The sequence below is a fragment of the Heterocephalus glaber genome, unplaced genomic scaffold, assembly GCF_053883595.1.
Source record: "Heterocephalus glaber isolate CG9 unplaced genomic scaffold, H.glaber_assembly_v1.0 deba00001004, whole genome shotgun sequence".
NCBI lineage: Eukaryota > Metazoa > Chordata > Mammalia > Rodentia > Bathyergidae > Heterocephalus > Heterocephalus glaber.
In genome coordinates this window covers 6,463,021-6,475,369 of record NW_028258179.1, presented here as the reverse complement: position 1 = coordinate 6,475,369, position 12,349 = coordinate 6,463,021, and the positions used below count along the sequence as shown (strand labels likewise).

General features: G+C 46.3%; 1 protein-coding gene across 12 annotated transcripts in view; it reads right to left on the bottom strand.

Moving 5' to 3' along the window:
* Positions 1-12,349, bottom strand: part of Trpm8 (transient receptor potential cation channel subfamily M member 8) — a 139,834-nt gene that overhangs the window by 63,218 nt on the left and 64,267 nt on the right. For all 12 annotated transcript variants that reach the window (XM_087209479.1, XM_087209473.1, XM_087209474.1 and 9 more), the window contains 4 exons: positions 11,681-11,754; positions 4,213-4,369; positions 3,281-3,458; positions 1,259-1,431 (listed from right to left, as the gene is read on the bottom strand). In XM_087209479.1, the coding sequence (XP_087065605.1) occupies positions 1,259-1,431; positions 3,281-3,458; positions 4,213-4,369; positions 11,681-11,754 (582 nt within the window). The remainder of the gene's footprint in view (positions 1-1,258; positions 1,432-3,280; positions 3,459-4,212; positions 4,370-11,680; positions 11,755-12,349) is intronic.

Here is a 12,349-nt window from a genome sequence, read left to right as displayed (position 1 = left end):
GGCTGTTACAAGAAATACTTCAGTGAACATCTTTGTCCAAATATGAAACTCTCTAGTGATGTATTTATGAGTATGATTGCCGGAGCTGCAATATGAACAATTTTTATGCTCATGACACATACTTCTAAATGGTTTTCTAGAAAAAAATTTGAGCAGAAATTTTTAAAGATCCCATGCTTCTGCATGTAAGACTAGAAACAGATGTTTTTAAAGTTAGTACTTACTAGATTACTACTTTTACTTACTTGGTTAAGCCATCCAACTCAGAGCAATTGGAAGATAAATTTTCATTTCCTTTTAAACCCCTTCAGTGATAGTTCCTTTGTTCAGATTTTCTAGTTCCTCTTGAATCAATTTTGGAAAATGTAGTTTATGAAACAATAACAATTCTCATGAGATCTTAAGATTTATTGTGATGCAACTGCATATGGCACCCTCAACTCACAGAGATACTGCTCAACAATTCCATGCTTGGATTGGGGATTTAGCTCAGTGGTGCCACCAGCTACCTCGAAAGCGCAAGGTCCTGAGTTCGATCCCCAGTACCAAAAAAAAAATTCCATGCTTGATGCAAAACCCCATAGTCCACCTTGTATTTTGAACACAGAATATGTGCTGATTACTCCCTAAATTTGTTTCGAGGAAACATTTGGCAAAGTAGGGCTCACAGACCTCTGTAGGGAGTGCAGTGACTAATCTGAATTCCTGTGGTGACCCCAGCAATAGAGGTACTGCACCAGCTCTTTGGCATGGATTCGGGTCATGTTACAAAGAATTAAGGGCCTGACTTCTAATCTGAGATTTCTTTCTTCCTCTCTCTCTCTCTTTCTTTGTTGATACTGGAGATTAAATTCAGGATCTTTGCACTGAGCAACATCCCCAGCTCATCTTTAATGTTTTGTTTTTTGTTTTGTTTTGTTCTGTTTTTTGAGACAGGGTCTCCCTAACTCAATAAATTACCCATGCTGAGCTTGAACTTGCAATTCTCCTGCTTTGGCTTCCCAGAGTGCTGAGATTATAGGCGTGTGCCACCATGCCCAGTTGATCTAGGAACATTTTTAATGAGTAGAACACAACCACTGTTAATGTCTTCTTCAAATACTTTATGTAGCATCCTTATTTTTAATTCCTGTGGTCCAAAGGCCGTCCTTGGATGGCAGGTTTCCCACAGACTGGCTCCCACACAGAGCCCCAGTGTTCAGGCCACAGCCCCGTGCCCTGGTCTTTCTCCCACCTGACCTCCCTGTCCCACCTGTACCTCAGCTTCACAGCTCCTGATGAGGGTGTCCCGGTTGGAGACCATGCCCCAGGCCGCGATGCCAATGGCCACAATGTTCTCTTCGGAGTTCCTGCTGATGGTGTTGTCTCTCACCACCTCCCCGATGAACTTCATCAAGCCATAATGGGTGCCTCCCGTGAGAATCCAGGCACCTGCCAATGGGGGGCGAGGGGCACAGCTCAGCGGGCACTGGGCGGGGTTGCTGTCCATGAGAGCCAGGATGTGCAGTGACAGCCACACCATGGAATGACCCTGGCCTGCCACCATCTGGCAGGGAGGAGAACAGCACCCCCAGTCCTCAGTGACCCTGAGGGTGCTCCTTAGAAAACACAGGCTCCAGGTCCCGCTTTAGATCAACAAGGACCTCCACCTCTCCGGAGGGAGGAAGGCCAGCCAGCCCGAGTCTAATGGGTCTCAAGGGAAACTTGTACGGGCAGTGAGTTCCTGGCCCGAGCCACTAAGGAAGCTAAGCAGTGGCCCCTCGGGTACCGTGCGGCTGCTCTCAGACACTGAAGTGGTCAGGTCAGCATGGGGCTCATCCAGGGATGGCCCCAAGCAAGTGATTTTGCTTCGCTTTGTAATTACACAACTTTGCAGGTCTTTTCAAGATTTACATTTGATGATATTCTCAGCATCAAGGGTTGTGTGTGTGCGTGTGTGTGTGTGCACAAAACAAATCAATTAGCATAATGGAAATGCCTGTCCCCACGTGGACTCACCTGAGGGGCAGTCACAGGTCCTCTAGGTCAGCTCTAAGAACAGAAGCTGTCGGGGCTGGGGGACAGCCTCTCCTGCGCTTGTAAGAAAATCCTGGCATTCACTCTTTGTCTCCACTGTCTAATTCCACCAGTGTCTCCAGCGGAGGACAAACTTCCTCATCTCTCCCACCGAAGTCCTCCTCACATTGTAAGGATACTGTACAGTGGCCCTCAGCAGGTTCACAGCCACCTCCTGCAGCCAGTGCCCCATAGAATGACACTTCTGCACCCTGAGAGAGGTGGCCTTCTGTGTGTACACAGGAAGGGGCCCCTTCCAGGCTGGAGACTTCTGTCTGTTTTTGTCTGCTACATTCCTAGCTCCTAAAGCAATCTGGCTACAAGGCAGACACTTAATAAATATTCACTAAATGAATGAATGGTTTGCAGAATTTAGTAGTAAGGAAGCTGAACTGCTCAGTTTCTTAACAAAATGACAACTCAAAACGATTCTCTGGCTGGTCAGGAAATTGAGAAGAATAAATGGGGATAGGATCCCAGATTCTTCTTCGAAGTAAGTAAAATTTCATATTTAGAATAGGACATGTTTCTCAGTTATGTCAGTCAGCTAACCTTCATCAAAGAGATTTCCAAATGTGAAGCTCAGATAAACTGCACTGAAGTGTGAAAAGATGTCTGTGGGATGCAATGCAAGGGAAATCTGTGGAGCTACTGGCTTGTGCTCTTCGAACTCATGAGGGGCAGAGAAAGGCTGAGTGTAAGACCGAAAGAACGACATAGCTTTGGAGAAAAAAAAGAATAGTTGCTCTAACGGGCATTCTAAGGACACAGTGGATTATGTGCTATCTAACAGCGGTCGCTGCTCTCAGGAGAAGAAAGCTGAAGCGCTTGGGGACTAAGGGCCAAAATGCAAAGTTCAAGAAAATGCTGAGTTGGATATCTCGAGTAACAAAACTATTTCCTTCTTTTGAAATCAACTGTTTCTCTTTATCCACCACAGCAGACTAATTTTTTCATTGGAATTCATCACAACATTCTGGATAAAAATTCTACATGTCAATGACACAATAAAAATCGTAGTCCGTAAAAGCAGGATGACCCCTAAGGAGGCCCTGGACACTGATGCAAAGAGTTTCTTCGTGGAATCCTCTGCCAGCTCTTTGACTGCCCATTCCTTTAGGAACACTGTCTGGAACTGAAGCGTGATCAATGGCATAGTTGCAGGAGTATCTGTCTGGATTCTACGGAAGCCTCGGTGGGCCAATTGCCCCCCCCCCGTGCCTACCTTTGGACTGCGCGATGTAGATCAGCCGGCTGAAGATCTTGCGCATGCGCGGCTTCAGGGCGAAGTTTTTGGCGCCGCCGGTCACGGAAATGACCAGGTTGGGGGTTTTCAGGTGCCAGTGCTGGGTCAGCAGCTCGTAGAGGATTTCCGAGTCCGTGTCGCAGGACAGACGGATATACTGGGGGAGGGGGAGAATCAGGAATCGGGGTCGTGTCCTCCTCCTCCGACCCCCACCCCTCCCCTCCCGTCCCAGCGTCGGGAGCTGCAGGGCTGAGGGGGAGGGGACATCGCAGCACTGGGGGTGGGAGGTGGGTCCCTGGCGTGACTACACAGGAAGGGGACAGGGGGCCCCAGAAGAGTCTCCCCAGCCTGGTGGGACTTGGGCTTCTACCTGCAGCCTTCGCAAGTGTGCGTGTGGGGAGCCCTCCCCTGCCCCTGTGGGTACCAGAGGCCGGGGACAGAGGTGATGCTCACCGTTCCTCGGGAGGAGGCAAGGATGGGGCGGGGAGCTGCGAGGAGAGGGCTGAGGGATGAGGGGCCCGGGTCCCAGCTGCCAGCCCACCAGCCTGTGGACAGGGCCGTCACTGAGACGCGAGGCCAGGAGGCCCTGTCGTGAGCTCCACGGGAAGCTCTGGGTGCAGAAGTGTCACCTACAGGGCCCATATAAACATCGGGTCACAGGGCCCCCGCAGCCTTGGGCAGCCGGGCTCGGTGGCCCCCTGCAGGGCCTCAGTGAGAACCCAGGGGAGTTTTCCCGGTAGGTGTCATCTAGTCGACGCCTTTTGACTCTTACACGATTCCTCTTTATCTGCCATCACTTTTGGAAGTTACTACCCACCTTTCTGCCTCCATCCTGTCGACGATTTGAGCTCACTGAGGTGGCCTACATTCTCTTGGCTCCTGAACTAGCTGAGGTAGAGAACCCTACTTACCTTTCCTTTCCTCCCCAGTGACTCAAACTGAATGTCCCCGAAGGCATCGGTGGGAACCTCTTTGGTGTGCTTCTTGTAGTTCCATTTCTCGGTTTCGTTGACCTGGGTGCCTTCCATGTGCTGGCTCTGGGTATAACCACACTTGCACACGTTTTCCCTGAGTCAGGCAGAACAGATTTCATTCGACCTACTTACATAGTTCAGCCTACTTCTTGGAATGAACCATGCATTATGAACTTAAACACACAAAAAAGAAATTGTCCAGTCACGACTTATCTGCAGACCTTCTACAATCACATCGTATTTTCCTCATCTCAGTTGGTCACAAAGATGCTACAGTATATTGATGTTTTCTTCCTGTTTTTTATTGCCCTGTACTAGGAGCCAGGACAGGAGATCAGAACTCTGCTCTCATTAGCACATCATTGCATAAGCAGTCAGGAGGCTCTTAGTAGGGTGGGTCTTTGAAATCTACACTTGATCTTAGCCAAAAGGCCAAAAAGCAATGAAATCTAGAAACAGCCAGGCATGGTAGCACCTGCTTATAATTCCAACCCTTGGGAGGCTGAGGCAGGAGGACCACCAGGAGTCTGAGGCCATCCTGAGCTCCACGTGCTCCAGCCTGAACTACATAGTGAGACTGTGTCTCAGACACACACACACCTGGAAAGTTTATTCAACTTTTCACACAGCTAATGTCCGGGAGCCCTGCGGTGGACCTCAGGGTCTCAGTGTCCACCCTGACAGCTTCCCAGCCAGCAGCGCTTTCCCAAAATGCTGTGAGCCCTCCTTCCCATGGGCTGTACTCCCTGGGGAGATGTAGTCCCCTGGCAGGAGCTCCAAGCAGTCCAGGATTTGTGGAGACCATCCTTCCTATACTGGACATTAGCTGCTTGGGAGTCCTTCAAAGATTTGGGCTAGACAGAGACAAACTGCAATGAACACTACCATTTCCCACTCAAAGTGCAGCAGAACTTTGTCCAGTAGATGACACACACCCATGGCAGGAAATTGGAAGAGAATATAAAGATACAGGACAAGTGGTTAATTCTCTTCCACTCCTACTTCCACAACACACTGTAATCATTCAACAAATACTGACCGGAAACCCACTATGAGTCAGATCCAGGCTGAACTTCTCACCATCCTAAGCAACCTGGATGTGATTCCTGGCCTCAAGTTGCTCATGAGCTCCTGGGAGGGGCTAATTACAAACCTGGCAATGTGCATCGACTCGCTTGCATCCTGGCATGATCCCTCTCCTGCTAGGCCTTCTGGGAGAATTGGAAATGATGCAAACCATCTAGCTGACCTGGCGCATGGACTGAGCTCTATCAAGGTGACCCTGACCTTCAGCAGTGCCATGCACAGAGGTCAAGAAATAACAAAGGAGGGAGCAACCAAAGGAAGCAAAAATGCAGTAACACAAAGTCTAGAAACACAATCCATAACTTTTTCACCCCTGTCTACCCAGGGCTATATTACATACTGAGGATTGAATCTTGAACAGTAACAACGAAAAACTTCCAGTGTGGCCCCAAACATGTCCTCCCCTACAGAGGCAGAGTTCACCCTCCTCCCAGCTTCTTTCTGCCTGTCTCACCCTCTCAGTTCTGCCTCTCTTCTACTCTCTCTCTCTGTCCAGTCAAATCTCTGGATAAAATTCAGAAGAGTGCTAGGAATTTATCAAGGAGTTTTCCCAAGGAAGCTGGTGACTAACAGAATGTGAAACACATCTGGCACAGGAAGAAGCCAGAGGGGCAAAGCAAAGGAGCAGTGAAGCAAGCCCGGGCGACCACCCTCGAGGGTGACCAAATGTCCTGATTTGCCCCACATGGTCTCAGAGGACATCTGTTATCCACGCCTAGTACATTCATGCCTCTCCCACTCCAATCAGTTTCCCAGTTTCTACAGTAAAGTATGTGGTCACCCTAACTCGAACCCAAAGGAAAATGCACCTCCTCTGGAGGAGGTAGACCCACACCAGGATGCAGGGACAATCATAGAATTCAACCCTCTTTCACCCCTAGCATCTGTGTGCAGTATACAGTCCATTCAGCCATATGGGGTGACCTGAAGCAAGGATTCCCTAGGCCAAGTAATGAGATGCAAAATGAGGAAATCTTGTTAGGATGGCTTCCGGTTCACCTATCTTGTACTCTGTATCCCAGTGTTGCTGGCACATAAGACTATTCAGCAAAATCCTCCGAATGAATGAGAAATTGAATGCACTCATGGACCGTCTTGTAAGTAGTTTATATTGAAAACATTGTTTGAGCTTCTTGTAAATAGTTTGTATCCTCATGCATCCTCAGTGATTTTTGTAAAGCACTTTTTTTTCCTTCTAAAAGACAAGGATGAGTGTGCATAGCTGTCATGACAGAGAAAGGATTGCATTCTCAAGATGTTCTTCACCATTGAGTTCATTTGACATAGGGCAGAATGTACAATTATTCTAAATACACTTGGTGGCAGTAGGTCACATTTGATGTGAGTGATAGTTCATTTCTAAGACTGTTTCTAAAAATACAATAGGAGGAAAAAGCTAGTGCTTTGTAGTCACATTTTCTGACCACCCTAGAAACAGATGAATTGTGGCCAGACCAAATTATGACCAAGCTTCTACTGCCTGGAAGCAATTGATTTCGACTGTGTTACATGGACTTAGAGTTGCTCAGCTAATAGCAGTATTTATTGAAGTACTGAAAGCCCAAGGTAACTATCAAAGCCACTCAGCAGAGCGATTCTGTAATAAGGAACAAACACGTCTCAGTGGGACTCTTCCCAGCAGCTGGCCGTCCTCAGGGGAAAGTTAATGCTGATGCATCAGTGCTGTCCCAGCTGGAGAGTGCCCATTTGACAGGGGCCCAGTGAGACTGAAATTGGCCCTCGGCATTGTCTACACAGCTGGATCAAGATGAGCCCGTTCGTGTGACCAAATGCTACAGAATTCTCCACCGTTGATAGGCCCAGGGACAAGACGTTAATCTAGGCTTTACACTGGTGTCCCTTTCTTGGGAATTTGGTGCCAAATTTGGGATGAAGAACAGAAGAACTGCTCCATCTCCCTTCAGGCTAGGCCTGAGATATGGAAGCAGAACATCTACACTGAGAAAGGAGGCACATGGACAGGGAGAGAGGTAGAGATGAGAAGTGGCCGGAGAAGACTTACTGAGCCTCCACATGTCCAGTCATGGCTTCCACCCATTCTCAAGCCCCAGCCACTCTGATCTTAGGTAGCATTCATGTCTCCTCTAGCAAGTCCCTTCTTTTAGTTAAACTAGTTGAGCTTTGTTATGATTTGGATCAAAAATATCCTCCTAAGGGCTCATGTGTTAGGAGGTGGGCTTCTGAAGGTGACTGGACCATGGGGCACTATATTAATGCAGTGGATTCATCCATTACTGAGTTTGTAGCTGAATGTGCTGTTAGCAGTTGGGATCTACTTGTAGGACGTTGTAGGTTGCAAGGCTGTGCCTTTGGAGCTATGCCTTGCCCCTGGCTCCCGCCTTTCTGACTCTTCGTTTCTCTGCTTCTTGCTGCCATGAAGTGATCAACTTCCTTCTACCATGCCCCTTTGCCTTGATGTTTCTGCCTCAGAGCCAGCCAACTATGGACAGAAGCTTCTGAAACCAAAATAAATCCTTCCTTTTCTAAATTGTTTATATCAGGTCTTATGTCCCAGTGCTAGAAAGCTGACTAATACAAGCTCTTTGTACCTGAAAGTCTTAATTATTACCCAGTATGGAAATCATTGTTATTTCTAAACATTTGAAATGTTAAAACAAACAATCGATATTTCCTAGAGCCATAAATACTGAGCTAGAAACCAGATGTAAAATCATCCTTCTACAGCATCCTGTCACCATTTGGAACAGAACCCAGAGGCATCACTCAGTCTGGCCCCAAAGGGCGAAAAAAGAAGTCACCTAGAGTTGGCCATAGTTTCCTCAGCTCATTCTCTAAATTCCAGGGGGACCTCCCGAGCCAAGGCTGCTTCCTGATGTTCCTCTTCTCTCTCCATTGCTGTTACTCTCCCACTGTCCTTTGGGATGTGCCCACATCCACCCCAGCTCACTGCAGGATAAGGGAGAGGATTCCTGCTCTGTTTATCCTTGCTTCAAATGAAGACAGATCCTTGAGCCTTCTCTCTGCCAGGGATAGGGTGTATCCCAGGTGCTCATGAGCAAGAGAGTTGCCTGGCTCTATCCATCTCGATGGTTTATGGGCTGGTAGCCCTCTAGGCACCAATTGGCATAGGCTGGTTTATAAATGGAGAAGAGAAGTGAATTTTCCAGAAAGATGTTCGGTGCATAGATACCTAGAGGAGAAATAGGGATGACAGACAGGAGAGCTGTAAAGTATGAGAGAGAGTATCACAGTCCTAGTTTTAGCACCCAACCCAAAAAGTCTGAATCCTATGGAGCTATACTGCCTAGTAGGGTAGCCACTAACTATGTGTGGTTATTTAGCTTTATATTTAAATTAATTAAGTAAAATTAAAGTTCATCAGTAGATACAAGGAGCTGCCATATTGGACAGCACAGATACAGATTCATGGGTGAAAGTTCTAGTGCACAGTGCAGATATTGTAAAAGCAGTGTCCTTCCTGCTTCTACCTGCAACCTGGCCTAGCCAAGGGAGTGACAACTGAAGAGAACTAGCCTGGATTCAGAAGATTATCACCACCTCAGGAGTGCCAGGAGGTGGCCCCTAGCTTGGCAGCATGTCCCAGGGGGCACCAATGAGGCAATGGCCCAACATCACCCTCCAGTGACCTCTCAAGAAACAAACATCACAAGGGGTTAAAGTAAAGGGCTGTGTGGGCTTAGCTCAGGTGTGGCAACTGCCAGGTCTCCAAGAGGAGACTGTGGTAGCTTATGTTAGCTCCTGTGGCAAGTAGCACCAAAAGAGGAATGTCAGTTTTAGCAATCACTTCATTTGGTTCCCTTATCTCTTGAGTAATTCAGAGTCCACGGAGTATTCTCAGAACCTACAGAGCCATAGAAATAATAAATATGGAGAAATCCAAAGCTGTTTTGCCACTGGCTGACAACCTTGCATTCATTCTGCGATGGTAACTAGAAGGCCTTTGGAGGTCCCTGTTCTCTGCTCAGGTTGCTGAGAGCTGGGGCTGCTCACCACATCTCCTGTCACTTTGGCCCGGGCTTGGGACGTCAGCAAGCACTATAAAGAGGACAGTGATGGGTTTCCCTTGCTGGCATCCACTTCCCCTTCTGCTAGTAAGTACACCCTGGTTTTCCTTTGAGAAAACATAACTTTTGACATGGATTCCATGGGGCCACATCACCCAAGCTTAGCCAACCAGTAGATTCCATCCTCCAACCCCAGAGGTGGACTTAGAAATAGATACAAAATCCCCAAGACAGGCCAATAAGAGCCATGAACATCAACCCAGGACTTCTGGTGGGATTACTAAAAACAAGGTCCTTTGGCCTAATTGGTAAAATGATAAACAGAGGACACATAAGCCAAAGATTCTGGACCATTTATTCATTGTGTATGAAGAGCCTGCTCACTATAGAAGGGCAGAAACAATGGGTGGAAAGAAACCTAGACTGGGTAACTTTATTTGAATCCTGGATATGGCTGTGCTTCTCAGCCACAAGTCCCAGTAGCACACCCCATAGACCCTCTACTTGTACCTAAGCCAATGAGAGAAGACATCTGTAACTGAGAAAGTGTTCATAAATTTGGCCTGCCTAAAGCAGTGTCACAGTTAGAAGCAGAAGTAGTGCTTTTGTTTAGATATAAAGTATCCCCCAAAGTCTCATGTGCTCAGAGGTGGGGGTTTCAGAAAATAGGGGTGCTATATTCATCAGTGGATTCATCCATTGATGCACTCATGGCTAAATGTGCTGTTAGGAGGTGAAGCCTGGTTGGAGGCAGGTCACTGCATGACCAGGAAAGATGTGTTCTTGTCTCTAGCTCCTTCCTTTCTCTCTGTTTCCCACCTTCCATGGGTTAAGAAGCTTTGTCCTTCCACCATGTTGTTTCTTCCTTGGACCCAGCTGACCATGGGCTGAACCCTCTGACACTGTGAGTCAAAATGCTGTGAACCAAAATAAACTTCTCCTTTAAATTTTGTATGGCAGGTATTTTTGCCTCAGTGACAAAAAAGTAACAAATACAGGCAGCTAGAAAGAAAAGGCACAACTTTGTTGATTGATCTGTCAAATGATAATCATAGCTCCCTTGCAAGAGGATTTGTAGTATTAGAAATAAAGTATATAATTAGTCCTATGACATAGTAGATGCTCAGAAAACATGTGCTGAATGAATGAAGGAATCCAAACTGCATTGTCTACCAGTCAAATGAATAAACAGCAAAACCCTTTGATGAAACATTCACAGAATGAGTGGCTGACTTCCAGAGTTTATACTCTGTCAGAATGACTCATGAGGACTAAGTTTATATCAATGACAAAACAGAGATCTCCTAGTTTTTCTGCTGTTCCTTTTCTAACTCACACAAAGTCAGAAAATACATCAACTGAAAACATTTAAGTTCTGAGTTATTATGGTAGGTGTTGTATGTCCTATGACCTTGAATCCTTGACTCCTCACCATAGTTCATGAGGTGCGCTTTGCTAGGATTTTAAGATAAGAGAATCCAGTTCAGGAAAAGAACAATTGGCTTAAAGTCACATAGCGAGCAGACAGCTGAGTCAAGGTTGGAACCATAGCTGATTCTAACACTCCTGCCCCTTCTTCCATCCCTGTGCTGTTCACTGCCTCCGTGCAACAATAGGCAAATCCTTTACTGCTAACCTACAGCATCAACTTCCGGTCAGTTAAGAGCTGCACTCTCCCCTCCATCACCAACAGGTGGAAGACAAGGGGCCAGGAGGAACAAGAAGGGCAAGAGGCGGGATTAAAATAGTTTAGACTCAAGTCCACCGTCTTCTAGAATGCCCAGCAGTTCCCAATCTGTCCATTCGCTCACTTGCTCATTAACATTTGTTGAGGATCTCCTGTGTGTTGGGCTGGTGGGGCCACCTCTGTAACCCAGTCATGCTGTCCCCAAACACATGAAACCCAGAATAGATGAAGGGAAGCCCAAGGACCACAGCTGGGAGAGGAGCCAATGAGATTGACACCTTTGCACAAGCCTGAGGTTGCCTAGCAACTGCTGTAAAACAGCATTCATTGTCAAGGCCACCAGCATGGGCTCCCAGGCTCCAGGGAATATTGAAAAACATGTAGCCCCTCTCAGCGACTTTTCCAACTGCTCTACTGCCAAAGCTAAAAATATATAGGCAATGATGTAACTCAAGGGCAACTACAAACTACTTGCTAAATCTTTCCTGATCACACACTGTTTCTGGGAATTGCAAGCAGAAAACAACTTTAACAATGACCTAATGAGCATTTGTCCATTGTGGGGGTGGTTAATTATACCTTATGTGTAGACATGGAAGCAAAAATGGAGGGAAATAGTGCTTACATGGCCTTGGAATCTTTGGTAAAGAAGACGCATTCTCGTTTCTTAAAATTTGCTTGAATAAAGTTCATCAAGTCCTTTGAAGAAAGAACATCATTGGATAACACATTATTGGTTTATTCTCATTCCCTGCCAAAACTATGAACACTAAATATGTGCATTTCTTCATGCTCTTCAAGTACACCACATTTTTTTAAAAAGAGGAATACATTTAAATTTTTATAACTAAATGCAGATTTTTCCAAAAGTTACTTAGAGTTTTTGGTACCTAAATGGTAACATGCACATACTACCATTTTCCTGTCTTTAAGGCTACCAGGGTGAATGTAAGCATTGGATGACTCTTTAGCATAAAAAAGTATCAATGCAGGTTTCCACTCCTCTTCTGGCTGTTGTAAAAGAAGATATATTCCAAAAACACTTTCCATCAGTGTCTTTATTTTCCCATGAGCAAGGTGGCTAAGAACATTGAGAATTGATTCTGACAGCCAACCAGAGCCTTCACAAGTGGAAAATATCCCTTAAATTGTTCGAGGCATGCTATTTGGAAATATATGGAAGTACAGACAATACCTACACTCTTCAAAGTGAGAGAAGATACTTAAACATATATTAATCATCAGAAGATTGATGGGCAACATCTATAAGGACTATGAATCAGTAAGAATAAGG